At 40.6% G+C, this 19029-nt stretch overlaps 1 protein-coding gene across 5 annotated transcripts in view; it reads left to right on the top strand.

Annotated features, from left to right (window-relative positions):
- FRMD6 (FERM domain containing 6) overlaps positions 1–19029 on the top strand; it is an 80513-nt gene that overhangs the window by 35927 nt on the left and 25557 nt on the right. For 3 of the 5 annotated variants that reach the window (XM_008139054.3, XM_054716071.1, XM_054716072.1), the window contains 4 exons: positions 4116–4359; positions 12418–12508; positions 15498–15601; positions 16579–16655. In XM_008139054.3, the coding sequence (XP_008137276.1) occupies positions 4261–4359; positions 12418–12508; positions 15498–15601; positions 16579–16655 (371 nt within the window). In that variant the 5' untranslated portion in view covers positions 4116–4260. Of the gene's footprint in view, positions 1–4115; positions 4360–12417; positions 12509–15497; positions 15602–16578; positions 16656–19029 lie in introns of those variants that run through there. The other 2 variants (XM_028141774.2, XM_054716073.1) reach the window with 2 other exon arrangements.

Below are 19029 nucleotides of genomic sequence, written 5' to 3'. Positions count from 1 at the left end.
AAGTTGAGAATCCCCTTTGCCTCCATTCAAAGTGAGATTATATTATGTGGGTAGGAAATTTCCCTTGACTTAATTTAAAAAAACAACTTTTTATTGTAGAGTACTTCTACACAGGAGTTGCAAAGATAGTACTGGGAATTCCTGTATACCCCACATGTACCCTCTCTCATGGCTATGGTACATTTGTCACAACTAATGAACCAATCTTGCTATATTACGGGGAGGGGGACAAAAGTAGTTTTACAGTTCGTGTGGAAAATAATACAATAATTAATAAATAATACAAGAATAAATACTGTTTCGTGTACTCACAACTGTAAACCTACTTTTGCCCTACCCTGTAGGATGAACTGAAGTCCATACCTTTATTCCAAGGTGACCCAGTTTTAAAGGTAATTTCCAAAAAATGGAAATCACCATTGAATGTCCATACTACGTAGTGGCTTCCTGATTCTTAAAAGAAATGAAGTAACTTTGTAATCAATGGTGCTTCTCCGGAAATAAGGGCTTTATAATAATATGACTTTAAAATCCAAGTGTGGGAATCTTATAGCTTAACATTTTATTTGTAAGTTGGTTATTAATAAAGATGGCAAGGTAGAGTTTGATCACTAGTAAAGCTGTTTTGTTGTTGCCTGGGAAATAAGATATTATGACATAGGATATTATGGTCTATTCTTTGTAGATAATCTACCCTAAGAACATTGGGCAGAAAAAAGGCTGCCCTGGAATAGGAAATGTGTCCCCCCCGCTCCCCCCCCAGGAATGAGCTGAAATTTAGGACACAGAATAAGTGGCCAACGAATAAAAGTCTTATTTCTACAATTCAGATTGGTATCAATTTATTCTAATTATTTTCCCCAGGACTGTCCAATTTAAGATTAAATTTTATACCAGAGCATATTAGAGATCTGGTAATTTTGCTATTTCAGTTGAACCTTTTAATCAGCTTTAATGCAGTCCTGGGTAAAGTAAAAACTTAATCCTACATTACTGCTTCTTAAATACTCTGCTTTTGTTAAATTTTCTTCAGTAAACCTCTTTTAGTCTTTTGTTTTTACTGCATTATTTGAACCAAGAAATAAATAAAAGTTGTACTCAAATGAAATTTTATTATTAATTAAGCTTTGGAAACATCCCAATCCTCAGAATATATTCTTTTTCCCCTACGTTTTTCTTTTCATTCTAGAAAGTAGGTCAGTAAAAATACCGCCAGTTAATTGGTTTAATTAGAAATGGAGAATTATAGGAGGAACTCAATTGGAAGTGTAGATTTAAATAAGAAATATACTGGGATTAATATCACAAGTGTTTGAATTTAAATAAGATTCATTAAGCATAGTTTATAATTTCTTCTTAAAAGATTTTAATAACAGAGAGGATTGTAATGTATTAATACAGAGGGAAAAATTTGCCATGAAATATAATCCTTGACAAGGAAATCATTTTAGAACTGTGTTTCTTAAACAGTATGCCTAAGAATTTTATTCTGCACCACCTTAATAGATATGTGGTGGGTGGGGGAGTATTCTCTGCCCAAGTAAGTTTGAGAAATATTAAGTTGAACAAATTTAAAAAGTTGCCTGCAGGACTTATCAGAGCTTTCAACCATTTCTGAATTTCTCTGAGAGACTACATCGAGGGTACCCTGCTTCGCCAATTTATTTATTCCTGCATCACCGAGTAACATTTTTCAGGAAAATGTTCTGAGTATACATATACATGTGACCTGTTTTAGGAATTATATACTTCAAATGTGTACTTCCTGATGTGTACTGTGGAGGCATTATATCCAACCCCGTGCTTCCTTCTGTTAACTGAAGTGTGATTTCCAAATGTGACTGTATGTCAGAAATAGCTGGGGAGCTTTTTTAAAAGATTAAGGTTTCTGGGCCCGATCCTGACCCTGGAGATCCTGATTGAGTAGAGGTGTCACTGTGCTCAGGATCTGTGTTTATTACAGATGTCCAGGTGACCCTGCTGCAGGCAGCGCTGGTCCTACCACGTGGGTGCTTTGGAACTGCTGAACTCAAAGTGCGCATGTTTTAGATCGGTGATGGGATTCGGTGCAGTGAGTTTGTGGTCATAGAACACATGGGTCAACCATCCCGGCCTGGAGAGAACTGCAGCAGGGTCACCTGGACCTCCATTGACCCTGTCGGGTGATGCTCTGGCTACAACCTAATGGGAAACAGTCGCTACTATCCTTTAGGAAAAGCAGAATACTCCGGAGGGAGCTTTGGTCACCGTCCCAGGGAGGGAATACTGTAAATAAGATTACCATTTGTTTACTTAGTTTGAGTAGCTCCCTTTTGGATAGTATATTATTTATACCTTAGACATCTTTTTTTATTGATTTTAGAGAGAGAGAGGAAAGGAAAGAGATAGAAACAGCGATTAGAGAGAAACATCTGTTGTCTGCCTCCTGTACGCCCCTACTGGGGATGGAGCCTGCAGCCGAGGCATGAGCCCTGACGGACCGGGAATTGAACCAGTGACCTCTTGGTTCATGAGTCAATGCTCAACCACTGAGCCACCCTGGCTGGGCATTTATACTTTAAAAGGAAATACTAGTTTATATTTACTCATGGTGTCATCTAAGAGTATATTCTCTCCCACCCTCCTGCTGATTACAGGTAGGCATTTAACCTTAAGAAGCAAATAGGCCAAGATTCTGTCTCATTTATGCTTTGATTTATGTGATCACTGATAATAGCTTTTCTATTAAAACTATATGGTTATAACTCTCTGCCTGGTAAAACAGTTCTCTACTCCTGGAAATTCTCTTTTGCTTCTCACAAATATAGGAACAGTGTAAATATAATGGTATTAAATAAGGAACACTATAAATATAGCTAATGGTTTGAGAGGCAACTAGTCTTAACATATCTTTGTTGACTAGTGTTATATTAGCAATAATGGATGAAATATTAGACACACTCCTTAAAAGTAGGCAATATCCACCGCTGTTTTGAAATTATTCTACAAGGCCTTGCCAGTGCAATGAGACATGAAACAGAAATAAAAAGACCATTATTGAAAATTGGAGAGGACATTTTCATTACTTGGAAATAAAGTCGTATACATTGAAAATCTGAGAGAAGTTAAAAAATAAAATTAACATGTTTAATAAACTGATTAGATGTCAGAGATATCCAAAATCCACATTTCTTTTGCATACAAACATAGTTTGATATATACAGTCTTGTTGTGTCTTTGTATTTTATTGGTTGGTGAGATAACAAATAGAAAAATTGTTTGCATTTTTTGTCAAGTGAGAGAATTAGGAGAGAGAGCAGTGCCATAAAAGGGAGAAAAACGTTGCAAGGAGGGCATGGCAGCCGTGGTTAATGTCAGAGAGGCATCCGTTACAGTGACTCCTCGGCTACTGCTGATGGTCTGGAGCAGTGGTCGGCAAACTCACTAGTCAACAGAGCCAAATGTCAACAGGACAACGATTGAAATTTCCTTTGAGAGCCAAACTTTTTTAAACTTAAACTTCTTCTAACGCCACTTCTTCAAAATAGACTCGCCCAGGCCGTGGTATTTTGTGGAAGAGCCACACTCAAGGGGCCAAAGAGCCGCATGTGGCTCGCGAGCCGCGGTTTGCCGACCACGGGTCTGGAGTCACTGGCTTCTTGGTGGAGCCAGGCAGGTGACGTGGAGGAGGGGAAAGCCAGACCAGAGTGGTTGAAGAAGGAATGCCATGCAAGAGCCAAGACGTTTATTTGAGTTTGTAATGGAAGAAAGGCGTTTAGAATTTCGTTGTTGTCGTGGCTATTTTGTCATCTTGCTTCTTTTCGGCGCCCTTTGTTATCTGTCCTGTGAGGCTGAAAACGCCTCCAAGGCGGCTCTGCCTCTGTGAGCCCTGCAGTGCATGGCTCAGCCTGGGATGTGAGGGCTTTGCGTTTAATTCATGATTGTGAATGAAAGTTTTACAATCATTACAGCAGCCGTTAGTGGGCAAGCTGTAGAATGAGTTTCAGGGCGTTCTCATTTATTCTGCTAGGCAGCCCTAGCCACGAGACACGCGTCCCTGTGCTGCTCCTCTCCCTGTCTCCTCACCAGTCTCACCGCCTTCATTCACGCCTGATTTGGGCTTTTTTGTTTTATAGCTGTGAAACCTCCATCGTGGCACATCATGATGCTTCTCCTACAGAGTGTGTGATGAGGAGCGGCGTTTGGCTGTGGAGTTCTCGGAACCAGCGGCATTGCCGGGGACTCGGAGCCCAGCGCTGACCACTAGAGAGCCCCCACACAATGAACAAACTGAACTTCCATAACAACAGAGTCATGCAAGACCGCCGGAGTGTGTGCATTTTCCTTCCCAACGACGAATCTCTGAACATCATCATAAATGTGAGTGGATCCCACCTTAGAGATCTTTAAATAATTGTGTTCCCACCAGTGACCACATTCAAGTTCTGACTTGGTTAATTAAGGGGTGAAGTTATTACAGAATGAGATCATTAATCACCTGGCGGGTTGGGGTGCTAAAGTAGTCCACACAGGTATGAACTCTGAATTATGGCTGAAGTGCAGCTGACTTCAATATTCTCTCACTTGGGGTAAAATTAGACAATTGTGGCTACTATATTATAGCAAAACCAACACTGCTATTTTTAAACGTTTTATAGAAATATAATTTTTATTGATATACTAGAGGCCTGGTGCACGAAATTCATGCGGGGAAGGGGGGGTGGTCCCTCAGTCTGGCCTGCACTCACTTGCAATCCAGGACTGCTGGCTCCTAATGCTCGCCTACCTGCCTGCCTGATCACCCCTAACTGCTAGCCTGCCTGCCTGATTGCCCCTAACTGCCTCTGCCTCAGCCCCCACTGCTGAGGCTTCATCCGGAAGGTCGTTTCGCTGTCCGGTCTAATTAGCATATTACGCTTTTATTATTATAAAAGATAATATGAATTTGCTTTTTAAATACTTTTGAGTTGTACCTACACACATGAAATAGTAATAAATTGCTAGCTTTTTAATGTGTTTTGATGATTGTTTTAATAGTAGCCTAAGTCTAGCCAATTTCATGAATAGGTTGTGCTTATGAACATTAAGCTGTTGTTTGTGCTTCATGAGTCAAAGTTAATTCTCTTTAGTTCACCTGGAGATTAAGGAATATGACACTTTTTTTTTTAATTTTAAAAATTGAGTTATAATTTACATGCAACAAAGTATAGGAATCTTAAGCATGCAGCTCAATGAATTTTTATAAGTGTATACATCCTTGAAATCATCATCCAACTTGAGATATAGTATATTTCCAGCACCCCAGAAAGATCTTTTGTGACTCTTCCTAGTCAATAATCTCCACCCAAAGGGTAACAACTGTTCCACCTCTATCGCCATAAAGTAATTCTGCTTGTTTCTGAACTCCATGCCCCTGAAATTATGTGCTATTAGAGGCCTGGTGCACGAATTCATGCACAGGTGGGGTCCCTCGGCCTGGTTGGTGATCGAGGCCTATGGGGGGGCCAGCTGGCGGGGGGAAGGGAACCCGGGAGGTTGGCCGGCTGGCCCCCCAATTGAGGCCGATTGAGGGGCTGGCCGTGGGGAGGGGCTGTGGGAGGTTGGCATTGGGAGTGCACTGACTACCAGGGGGCAGCTCTTGTGTTGAGTGTCTGCCTCCTGGTGGTTAGTGCACATCATAGCAACTGGTCGACCAGTTGTTCCAGTTGTTTGGTCGTAATGGTTGCTTAGGCTTTTATATAGATGTTCTCTTTGGTATCTGGTTTCTTTCACTCAACATTTGACCTGTGAAATTCATCTATTTTATTGCATGTAATAGTAATTCTTTCTTTTTCATTGTTGTATAATATTCTGTTGTGTGAATATGCCAATATCTTTAACTATTGTTGATGGGTATTGGTTATTTTAAATTTGGGACTATTATGAATAAAAATGTTCTGAACATGAACATTTTATGTGTATGCATATATGTATACATTTCTGGGCTTATACCCAAGAATGGAATCGTGGATCCCAAGGTATACATACATTTAGCTTTGGTAGAGACTGTCAAATATTTTTATGGTAATCAGTAGCATGCCTTGCATTTCTCAGTTCCTCTCCTTATTATCAACTTTTATTGATTGTATTCTGATGGAATTAAGGGGAAAAATTGCCTTAGCGCATGCCTTGAATTAGTTTTTTTTTTTTTTCTTTTTGCTTTATACTACTATATTTTAACCCAATTACTGTATAAAAGAATATTTCTAAATGTTATACTGAATACATATGGCATTTAAATAGCCTCATTAAGCAGTTTAGATGGGAAAAGGTTCTTGCTTATTAACTATTTTGGCTTTATCCTGACAATCACTACAGTTTCTTGATTTACTAATGTAACCTTGTTTTTGCTTATAGGGGTTGTCTGAAAATCAAACCTGCCTATTGAGTTAACTTTATCATCTGTTGGGCAGAATTTCTATTGATGAGGTACTACTCAGTGTACCCGAGCTGTTTTTGATGTGTGAAATGACAAACTATTATTTTTGCAGCATTTGGTTTTTAAAACCTAATAAAAATTGGCAATATATCTCTATTTCACTGTGGGCACTGGCAAAATATATTAAAATGCAATTTATTTATATATGTGACTATGCTATTTCAGTTCCTTTACACAGTTACATAAAAATGTACCCACTAAATTTTAAAAATATGCATAATCATATAGCATAAGCACTTAAGATACTTCTCTCAATTCCATTTCTATCATTTTACCTGTTGGAATATGTATACACGAGTTCATGTGTATTTATATACACACATACAGGAGATGGAACAAAACTTCACTGATCTCAGTTAAGTGGAAGGAAGACTAATCTGACTTCACGAGGAATATTAAAAGCTGACTATAATTTTCTAAGAAATTAATTTGTACTAAAATCTCAGGTGAGGAAGATAATTGTAGAGAACAGATCGGAAGATAGTCAGTCTGTTCATTGTTATACATCAGTGGCTTTAAAATTTTAATGTACATCAGAATTATTTGGTGAGCTTGTTAAATATTCAGACCACTAGGGGCCCAGTGCACGAATTTGTGTACCTTGAAAGGAACTGTGGGCCTCGAGGCTGCAGTGGGCACAGGGGCAGGTCTCAGCCCATCCTCCATGCCCCTGCCCGGCCCCTCCTGCCGCGGCCCCTGGTCCCCTGTCTGCAGGAGGCCCCGCTCCTGCCACTGCCGCTTCCACGTGCTGACAGCGCCAGCCCCGCTTACATCCACTGACTGCACAGAGCGATTGGGGCCAGCACCAGCAGTGGGTGTGAGTGAGGCCGGTGCCATCAGCTGGTGCGAGCAGTGGCTCCAGCGCCAGCTGTGGGTGCGAGCGGGGCTGTGGCCGGCAGCGGGTGCAAGAGGCGGCTGCCGGCCCTGATCGCCCCTCAGGAGCAGGAGGAGGTGGAGAAGCCCTGAGGGGCGATTGGGGCCAGCAGCCACCGCTTGCACCTGCTGACAGCGCCGTGCAATTGGGGCCGACACTGGGCACCAGCAGCGGGTGCAAGTGGCGACTCCAGTGCCGGCAGCAGGTGCAAGTGCCGGGTGGGACCATGGCATGTGGGAGCAAAGAATTTTCAGTAACCACCGGAGGCTCGCCCCGGTGACAGCAACCGGCACCCCGCCTTGGTCTGGCGCCCCTGCTCACCTGCTCCACCATCCCACCACAGCCAACGCCCACCATGTTCCGTGCTCTGCCACCTGCTGCCGACGCCTGCCATGTTCCCCACACGCCCCCTGGTGGTCAGCGCACATCATAAAACCGGTTGTTTGGTTGTTCAGCCGTTCGGTCTATTTGCATATTAGCCTTTTATTATATACTAGAGGCCCGATGCACAAAAATTCGTGCAAGAGTAGGCCTTCCTTCCCCCAGCTTCTGGCACCGGCTTCCCTCCAGCACCCGGGACCTGGGCTTCCCTCCTGCTGCCAGCAGGCACCCGGGACCAGGGCTTCCCTCCTCTGGCCACCAGCAGGCACCCGGGACCCAGGCTGCTTCCTTCCTCTGCATTTGACTCTACATTTTACTAGTTTTGTGACCTTTGGACAAGTTTCTTAAGCTCACTCACCTTCCTCACTTGCAAAAGCAACTTGCCCAGTACTCAGCACATAGTAGGCATTTGATTTATATTAACTCCCTTTCTGCCTTCCCTTTATGAAGAATAATTGAGGGGCAGTATGGTGGTGAAAAGTACTGAACTTTGTGAATGTACTGAACACACACTGACCTGAATTCAAATCCCATGTTTAGAAAATTTATCAAACCTCCCTCCGCTTCAACATCTTCACCTGTTATAAAATGAGAATAGTACCGGTGGTACCGAGTGATTGTGAGAATTAAGGGTTAACACATAGCATAATTTCTCATACATAGATGGTAAGCTGGTATTATTACTTTCAGTTCTTACTCAGAGATTAATTTTGCACTTCTTTAATTCCCTTCTTTTGCAAAACCAGCTGTGTGCCATATGTTGTCATAACAGGACGGTTTGAGTCACAGGGACCTAGGTAAAAACCCATAGTCCATGACTCGCTCTGCACCTTGGGCAAGTTCATTTTTTTGCTTCAGTTTCCTCATCTGTAAAGAGGAGATAATCTTACTCTCCTCACAGGGACATTGCAAGGATTCAAAGATAGAACCTGCATATACCCTAGCTGGTTTGGCTCAGTAGATAGAGCGTCGGCCTGCGGACTGAAGGGTCTCGGGTTTGATTCTGGTCAAGGGCACATGCCTGGGTTGTGGGCTCAATCCCCAGTAGGGGGCGTGCAGGAGGCTGCCAATCAATGATTCTCTCTCATCATTGATGTTTCTCTCTCTCTCCCTCTCCCTTCCTCTCTGAAATCAATAAAAATATATTAAAAAATAAAAATAAAAATGGAACCTGTATAAAGCACAGTGCCCAGGCACTCTGAGCTGTTTGTCTATTTCAGTTGGGGCGCCTTGTTAATGAAACTCACAGGGAGAGTCTGAACTCTGTTAGGCCTATTCTTCTTCCAGGGGGTGTAGATTCCTTGGCCGCGTCCAGATTCCTCTCCATCAAGCCATTGGACCCAAGGAGGGAGGGCCTGGGCTACGGCGTGTGGGAACTCCTCACTGCCAGCAACCCCATTGAAGGTTGCCAGAAAATAGCAGTTGATGTCTTAGAGTTGTGGTATCACAAATTAACTGTAGCAAAATCTATTTCATGAATGGTCTGATTTTTCATCATTTGTAACTAGTGCTTTACGCAGACAGTGTACTTCCTGACAGGCATAGCTGATACAGTGTTATCTTCTGCAGGTGGGATAAGTTTAGTGTCTTGATCATTCCGAATTCCCCATGAGTTGAACTGATAGGGGCTGTTTTAAATGACTTTAATCAGCAGATAAATATTAAATGTGGAAACTTGGAAAACTTGGGAAATAAAATCATGCCAAATGTAAGAGCCACAAAAGTTTTGAGTGATGTAAATTGTGACCAAGAGCTTGTACCTCTTCGCTAAGTCCAGAGTGAAGAGCTTTATTTAAAACATTTCTGCTCAAAACCATTGATATTTAGGATCAAATACTGTTTTTATTAAAAACTTTCATGTAGAGTATATCTTTAGATACTGCCTTAATTCTTACTACCTCATACTCTATAGCACTTTTTTAAAGTTTCCATTGCTCCCGAAGATTAAATAATGAAAGATTTCCCAACAGCTAACGTGTTGCCGTAGAAGACTCAGACTAAGCCAGCACGAAACCCAAGCTTGTTCTCACGGCAGGTGAGACTTCAGAGCACAGCGTTGCTAATTGCAGTTTTTAAACAAGAACACTGTGCTTACCTGCTAGTTATTAAAGAGCTTTATCAGTCGGCTCCAAGTGCTTGCTTTTAACATGCAGAACAATAATAATAATAATAATTATAGGGGAAGTACGGAGGAAATGTACAGCATTATTTGAACAGCAGTTACACAATACAACCTAGGTTATGTCCATGGACAGTTTGTGGTTTAAGAATTTTTCTGTGAACTTTTCATCACGTTTTTATCCTAAGTGCTCTGTGTCTGACATTTTTAGCTACAGTCAAAACTAAGAATTGGAGGTGCCCTAGACTGTATGACATTCTAAGTCTCAAATTTGTAGTATATAGTTCAATTTTATGTAACAACTGATATTTTTTCCTTTACCAGTCTGCTTATTGAAGCTTATTTTTATTTTTTTATTCTTTTAAATATATTTTATTGATTTTTTTACAGAGAGGAAGGGAGAGGGATAGAAAGCTAGAAACATCGATGAGAGAGAAACATCGACCAGCTGCCTCCTGCACACCCCCTACTGGGGATGTGCCCGCAACCAAGGTACATGCCCTTGACCGGAATCGAACCTGGGACCTTTCAGTCCGCAGGCCGACGCTCTATCCACTGAGCCAAACCAGTTAGGGCTTGAAGCTTATTTTTAAAGTGGAATTATGGTGCTATAGAACTCAAAATCCAAAGTCCTTTTAATGAATGAAGAGGATGATGGTTTCCTACTGGTACATGTGTTCTCCCAGTGGTGTTGGTGGGTTTGCATTCATACCTTTTCCCATTTACTACATGGTCTGCCTGCTTCAGTGGTCAGAGAGCACTCTGGAGTCGTGGGACAGAACTAAAGGAGCCCACAGGGAAATCAGACTCCTGGCTTTCATTCATCAAGTATTTACGGAGAGCCTACGGTATGTCCTGGATATAAATAGGACACCTTTCCTAAGCCCCCAAATTTGTCTCTGGCCTTAACATACAGACCTTTTTCGCTTTCCAGCGGATCAGGTGCTTTAGATTAGTTGCCGGCTAGTAATGGCTGTGGAAAAGAGTAGTGAGCCTACTTTCCTTCCTCCATTGGTCATTGTCACCATTCTGAACTGTTTGGCTGTCAGTTATTGAGGAGTCTCAGCATGTTTTTATTCTCCGAATCTGAGTTACATATTAAGGTAATGATAAAAAGTCATTAATTCAGAATGAACTAATTTAGAATTTATAGTAATTAAAACTCTAATTGTCATATTATCATTGAAGACAGAATTTGCAAGTTGTAGTACAAATGAGAAGTGAAATGCCACCCGTAATGGCTATAGCTGAAATGATAAACTATCACGTTACACATATTTTAACATACATGTATAATAGAATTACAGTACACAGATTAGCAAAAGTTGTGAATTGCTGCCTTTGTCACTTGACCTTAAGCTTTCTGGGTCTTATTTTTTTACTTCTATAAAATGAAGTAATGACCAATAGGGTCTCTTAAAGTCAATTCCAACTCTAATGAGCTTTAGTCATTCTGAATTCAACAAGGTTTACTCAGCACAATTTCTATCTCCCAAAACACTTCATTAAATATTTGAGAAGTTTTAAAACTATATCTTGTAAGGACTGTTTTATCATTCAACATGTGACTTTTCAGAATAATTTACTCCCAGGGTTTCAAATTAATGTGGTTTTATGATATTTGATTTATAGTAGAATTCAGAAAGGGAACCTGGTTTAGGTACCTAAAAGTATTTAAGACAATAAAATGATTAATTAAGATAAATAAGAGCTAGGCATTCATGTATTGTATAATATATGAGTATTTTGCTTAGGCCGTCACGAGGAAAACTTTCCTTATAAAGATACTTGCCAAATTTGATAATCTGAGTAGGCTGTTTTGGGTTCCTTCCGAAATACTTATCACATACCATAATGGGTTTAGACTAAGGCCTTGCCCATGTATCATAAGATTTATGAGTTTCCTACAGATTGCATTGGGACTTTTATTACCATGTTGTAAAAATTTGTATTGTGATAATCATTATTGAAACTCAGCCACAGATTAAAGTGGACGATTTTTTATATATCTATAATAATAAAAACATAATATGCTAATTAGACCAGATGTCCTTCCGGACAAAGTTGGGGCTGCGAGGGAAACCTGGTTCCCGGGTGCCAGAGGGAAGCCCAGGTCTCGGGTGCCAGAGGGAAGCCAGTGCCAGCAGCTGGGGGAAGACCTACTCTTAGACAATTTTCGTGCATCGGGCCTCTAGTGTGTGTGTGTGTATATATGTATTTTTTTTCTTTTTATTTATTTCAGAGAGGAAGGGAGAGGGAGAGAGAGGTAGAAACATCAATGATGAGAGGCAATCATTGATTGGCTGCCTCCTGCACACGCCCTACTGGGGATCGAGCGCGCAACCTGGGCAAGTGCCCTTGACCAGAATCAAACCTGGGACCCTTTAGTCTGCAGGCCAACGCTCTATCCACTGAGCCAGACTGGCTAGGGAAAAGTAGACACTTTCAATAAACCAACAGTTGTTTTGCTAGTGTCAGCTTATCCTTTCAAGGAATCTATTTAGAATGCATTTCATTGCCCAATTGTGGCTCACTGTGTGGACGTGGTTGAATTATTATCTCAAGTTGTATTTTTCCCCCCTGTAGGTTAAAATTCTGTGTCACCAGTTGCTGGTCCAGGTGTGTGACCTACTCAGGCTAAAGGACTGTCACCTGTTTGGACTCAGTGTTATACAGAGTAAGTCTTATCCCTTATCTCTCATGGATTCAGCCAACTATCCCAAAGGAAATGACATTTTATACCTATCGCTTACATTGGGCGTATATTATGAAATTGTGATTCCAGAAATACCCGTAAACTGGTCATCATTTTTAGTCTAGTTTTCATTTTTTAAACCAAAATCTTGTGTATTTTTTACAAGATTTTGAATCTTAGATCATGTATTTATTATAGTTTGAACTTAAAAATTCTTTCCTCTTTAGGAGTCTGGATTTTATGTGTTTGCTCCTTTATGTTTTAATGAACCAAGCTTGATTTTTGTTTCCCTGCCCAGAGGGAGCAGCTGGAGCTGGTAGGAAATGAGCTTGGATATTTTAGTAATTTAATTTCTTTTATAATTTTGGGCATGAAAAGAAATGTAGACACAATAAAACTGACTTTCCTCTATTCAGATTCACTTGCTATTGACTATATAACAAAGTGTCCTATTGATTTACTCTTATTTTCTGTTTGTTCCTCCTTACCCCTTCTCTTGTCTCCAGTCAGAATCTACAACTTTGAGAGACGGGATCGGTTTCCTCTGTATACTTTATGTGGAGAAGGTTGTCGAGGAAAGGGCTTCTCTACCCTGCCACCTTAGAGTTTAGGTCCCAGGGTTTACCTGCAGCCATTTCTTATAAACGTTCTTCTTTCAAATAGTAATTTAAAATTTCTCTAGGCCCTGGCTGGTGTTGCTGAATGGTTAGAGCTTCAGTGAGAATCGATCAATGTTTCTCTCTTACATTGAGGTCTCTCTCTCTCTCTCTCCCTTTCTCTCTCTAAAATTTAAAAGAAAAAAAAAATCCCTCTAATGTAATCTTCTAGGTACCAAAAACCTTTCATATCTTTGTTCAGTTTTTCAAGGAGAATTTTTTTGTGGAATGTTTTTGTATTTACACTTGGCTATGAATTATTTTTTGCTCCAGGAATTAGTTTAATGTTAAGGCTTATGATATCTTGAGAAAATGGTTAGTACCATAAAACGCTTAGATCTGTCAGATTGGAAAGTGTGTCGTGATTAACTGGTAAGCAAGGCTCTGCTTCTCCCACATGTGAGCTGTTTTCAGTGTGTTTAGGGGAGGCCAGAGCAGGGACCATGTCAGGAACCCACGAACCAACCATTTGCTCTTCACTTTCTTCCCAGGGTAGTTACAGCAATAAAAGCACAAACGCTCAGCTCCATCCCAGCAGTAGTACATACCTCAGTCGTTCTTTCGAGACAGGGCCTGGGCGGAAATAAGGCGCCCTGTGGGTTCTGAATAACTTCACGTTCACTCCGCACTGAGGGTCATTCTTCTTCCCGCATAAGCAGACTGTTGATCTTTGTTGTTGAACAAAGTCCGTCTAATAAAACCAGTTTACAGCTTCCTTCGGATTCGAAAGAAGGGTCTTTAAGGTGTTCTTTTTAACAGGGAGATTGTAACATGGCGAAAGAGCGTTGGAACAGGAATCCGATGACCTGGTTCTAATTCTGGTTCTGCAACTTGCTAACTATGTGGCTTTAGACATGCCGCTTGACTTCCTCCGTTTCAGTTCTCTCGCTTGTGGAATGGGAACTACTGTGCCACCTGCTTTGCAGGACCGGTGTGTGCTTGAGAATTCTTAAAGAACAAAGCTCCGGTCAGACTGTCAGATGGCAGGGGCAGTGGCACTTGAGAACTAGGCATGTGCTGTTATGGTGAGCAGCAGTCTCAGTTCTACTCATTGGGCTGCTTCTTCAGACGGGAACTCAAGCCAAACAAATCAGGTTCAACGGGAAGGTTGTCTGATCTTGTCCATTTCGTGTTTAATCAGTAACACAGGTGAGATGAGCGATGGTGTTAGTCAGTCTAAGTGGATTTAAGAAGCATCTCTCTCTTTCTCTGGGACCTTGTTCCTATCCCCGTCATTCACATTGGTTGATTTAATATGGCCAGCTATAGACAAAGAGTGGCTTCACCCTACCTGTTCTCTTCTGGCACTTTTCCAGTCGAACCCCAGCATTCAGCCAGGAGTGACAGTGTGGTCAAGTGTGTCATCCTTGGAGTGGTCCAAGAAATACACGTCCCTTTCAGAAGGAGTACATTTTTAAGTGGAGCTTCCCATGAGCCTGCCCCTTTGGTGAGGATTAGAGAAAAAGAAATAAGCTTTTAAGGAAAAAAAAAAAAAAGATTAAAAACTTTTGTGCAAGATAGGAATGCTGAAGGCTTTTCTTGTGAAATAAATCTCTCTTAAAAGAGTCTCCTGGAGAAGTCTGAAAAACTTTTATATTTTTATTAGCTTGTTTTCACATGTTTAGATCACTTTGACATGGGTTTTTAGCAGTCTTATTTTCTGCTCGTCTTGAAGAAATATTTTGGCATTCATTCTTGTTTTGCATAAGATTCTTCTCCTCTTCCCACAAGATCAATCCCAAAGGCAGTGTGAGTAATGGTTCATCATCTTGTCACGCTGTGTTTTATGGGGAGAATATACTCGAGGACTGCTCTTCATAAAGCACGGGTCAGGTCCCCCACTTGAAAATGTGTGATTATTATCAGCGTTATCTGATTTCTTATACAGCAGTGAGGATAGCGTTTCTGCACTGTTTCATTATTGTGCCCGTGTGAGAAGAGTCTTCTGAGAGCTAAACAAAAGCATGTTTTGGTAAAACCAAGTAACGTCCAGTATTAGAAGTTAGACTGTAAGCCGTAATGACCCTCGAAACTAACTACAAGTAGGAAACTGTATTTCTTCTGAATATTACATATTTTAATAGTTTATGTGCTGTATTACAAAAAGCAAAGTAATTCATAAAGGCCCTCATTAATGTCTAGCCCACAGGTCTTACGTCTTAGTATCTTGTTGCATTTTCTTGGTAGTATGTGAATTCAGAGTACATTCATAAATCTTGAGGCTTTCTTTGAAAAACCTATTTCTTTGTATATTCTTTTCTTTTTTTAAAAAAATTAAACATTTTTATCACCTGTCTCCTTTTTTTAATGTGCAGATAATGAGCATGTGTATATGGAGCTGTCACAGAAGCTTTATAAGTATTGCCCAAAAGAATGGAAGAAAGAGGCCAGCAAGGTACGACCATACGAAGTCTCTTGGGTGAGATTACATTTATGAGCAAAATTATTTTGATTTTTTTAAAAGGTTTATTTGAGCTATTCTACATGAAAAATATTGTAAACAACATTTTATGCAGTTGAGAATGGGAAAGGGAAATGCATTTTCAAAGTTCTAAAATGTCACATCGATGAAGTATTAATAGCTTACAGAATAGAACTAGGTTTGGGATATCTGTTTAAGTAATGCTGGACAATAACTTTTCAGTAATCATGGGATAATGCGTTGAAATGCAAAGTATGGAAAGGTACATGTTCCCTTTTGTGGCTGCGTTAGCGGTGCAAACCGATGTTCTAAGTAGTATTAGCAACTTTTGAATCTACTTTTACTATCCTTACGTTTGATACTTTGTTACTTCCTTGTGCTGGGGCCTTTTCTTCAGTAAACCTGAAATCTGTTGACACGGGGGAGCACTCACGGGGATTTACCTCGTGTTTTCAGGATCACCCTCCTAAGTCAGGAATAAATCCCCAGTGTCTGATCCTAGAGCCTCCAATTTGTATTTAAGAATTCTTGGGATAAACTGGAAGGCCACTTCAAAGCTAACTACAAAGTAAGGAGCATGAATGTCTAAATAAACAAACAGCATATTAGAATTTGGTATGTGGAATGTCAGAGGAACAAGAGAACATTTGTAATGAGGAGCAAATGGTCACCACAGGGGACAGCGCTGAGAAAGGAGCTGGATCTCAGCTAGAAATTTCCACTGGCATTTATTTTTATCTCCCCTTCTGTTGTCATTGGCATTACAGTGAATGAGTATCAGATACAGTAATGATGCTTTATGACTTCCTGGTTTTGCATGAATCTGGTATCCGTATGGGACAACTGTCTGCCTGCTGCAAGGCTACACTCACCAGGAGTAGATAAAACCTTTCCGTGTTTAAAACTTAGCTTGTAAATAGTGGTAAGTTATTACTTTTGAAAAATAGCTTGATTTTTATGTGACTTTGTTTTAGGGTATTGACCAGTTTGGACCTCCTATGATTATCCACTTCCGAGTACAATACTATGTGGAAAATGGCAGACTGATCAGGTATGAGGACAGGGAGAGAGTCTGAAGCTGTCTTTCCCATGGCACTCATCTTCCCACACAAACCAGCATACACACACACACACACACACACACACACACACACACACACATATAATTGATTTCTGAGATGAAGGGAGAGGAGAGAGAGACAGAAACATCAATGATGAGAGAGAATCATTGATTGGCTGCTTCCTGCACACCCCCTACTGGGGATCAAGCCCGAAACCCGGGCTTGTACCCTGACCTGGAATCAAACTGTGACCTCGTGGTTCATATGTTGACACTCAACCACTGAGCCACACCAGCCAGGCTGTCTCATAGGTTTTATTTTTATTTTATTTTTATTTTTTTGTTAATCCTCACCTGAGGATATTTTTCCATTGATTTTTAGAGAGAATGGAAGGAATGGGGAGAGACAGAGAGAGACAACATTAATGTGAAAGAGACATGTCAGTTGGTTGCCTCCCACATGCGCCCCAATCGGGGCTTGGGATTGAGCCTGCAACAGAGGTACATGTCCTTGACCAGAATCGAACCTGTGACCCTTCAGTCCTTAGCCCTGCCTGACGCTCTATCCATTGAGCCAAATTGGCTAGGGCAAGAGATTTTTTTTATTTTTTTAAATCTTTTTGCATGTGCATGTATCCCCAGGTCCTACAATAAAGGTACAGTTTACACTCAGCAAATACTTGTTAGATAAGTGAATGACTAGCTGACTCACATTCTCTGTACTCCACATTTTCTTTCTTTTTTAAAAATATATTTTTATTGATTTCAGAGAGGAAGGGAGAGAGAGAGAAACATCAATGATAAGAAGGGATCATTGATTGGCTGCCTCCTGTACATTGGACCGAGCCCGCAACCCAGGCATGTGCCCTAGACCGGAATCGAACTTGGGACCCTTTGGTCTGCAGGCCGACGCTCTATCCACTGAGCCAAACTGGCTAGGGCTGCACTCCACATTTTCAATAGCACATAAGTCACCAAAAAGATACTTCATTCAAGAAGGAACTAGCACTTTTGTGAAGAGGAGAGAAATGGATAAAAGGATTATATTCCTTTTTGTTGAGGGGGGGCGGGGGTTGGGGCAGCAGCAAGAACTCTCTCCTATAAAAACGCATGGGTGTTTACAGCCTGGTTTTCTTTTCACCGTGGGGGTCTTACTCTGTTCTTGGTAGTAGCTTTAAAGCTAAGATTATGCCCTGTGGAGTCATCTTGTGAGAATCTTAGATGCCCTTTGGCAAGGGCAGGTAATTGATTCTTTGTCTGGACATGGCTGCATGAGCAATACTATGCCCGTGATACAAACTCAGAGTTCACTATTTTAAAAGCAAGCTTAGGAGGAGTCAGTGCCAGAAACTTTCAGAGGTGATCTTGTTGGCTGATAGAAAATACTAGAAATGTGAACTCTGAGTTTTACTTATTTCTTATTAAACTTTGAGAAACCCCATGTAACAGACAACAGACACATTTGGCTAGTGAGTTACATGTGAAATTCGCTCTTAATATTTCTATCATCGCCATAGGCACATTACAAAGTAAAATATATTAGTCCAGAAAGAATTTTTTTTTTAAAGACTGAGAAAGTTTTTAGTTATTCTCAGTTTATATGAAGTTTATACTCAATTTACCTACTAAGTATGGAATGCACTTTACTCAATTTACTGACTAAGTATGGCATTAACCGCCTGGGGCTAATGAATGTTTAATTTATCCCAATACTTCTGCCCTTTCCCCCTGGGATGAACTAGTCCAAACACTGTGTGGTCAGCATTATAAAAAGAAGTGCTCTGAAAAGTACTCTGTGCCAAGGGGAAAAAAATTACATAAATGCTTTATTTTTATTCTCTTTTGTTTGTTTCTGTCAAATGCTTTATTTTTAAACTCTTCATACTTAAACACGATCTTGGTTAAAATAAACCCATATGTTTTTATTATCATCCGCTAATGAACTATGAATCTAAGGTAAAAACATTCAACCTACAATAATAAAGAGGCAAATAAGCACGTTAAACATACACCTACGTTTTTTCTTGCATTTCTACTTTGATCACAGAGTCCTGTGTGCCTGTGACATCTCTTGGAGCTAGACCATGTTCTCCCCAGTCAGCACTTCTTGCTCAACACGTTTAATGGGGACTATATTTATTTCTGACCTCAGTGGATTGTAATGAGCGCACTGCTCGTATTTCCATTTTTGAGGAGTATCATGGTTGTCATAACATGTGCCTATTAAAACACACCCATAAAGTAACACCCACTTAATAATAATAAAAAAAAAAAGATTTAAGGGAAGCATTTTTCAGTTCATTCATTCTGAAAGAGGAAAAAAAAAATCACACCATTTGTAGTTAAATTTTTTTTCTAGACAGTC

The sequence above is a fragment of the Eptesicus fuscus genome, chromosome 5 (genome assembly GCF_027574615.1).
Source record: "Eptesicus fuscus isolate TK198812 chromosome 5, DD_ASM_mEF_20220401, whole genome shotgun sequence".
In the NCBI taxonomy this organism is placed as follows: Eukaryota; Metazoa; Chordata; class Mammalia; order Chiroptera; family Vespertilionidae; genus Eptesicus; species Eptesicus fuscus.
This window is presented reverse-complemented; position numbering and strand designations above follow the sequence as displayed.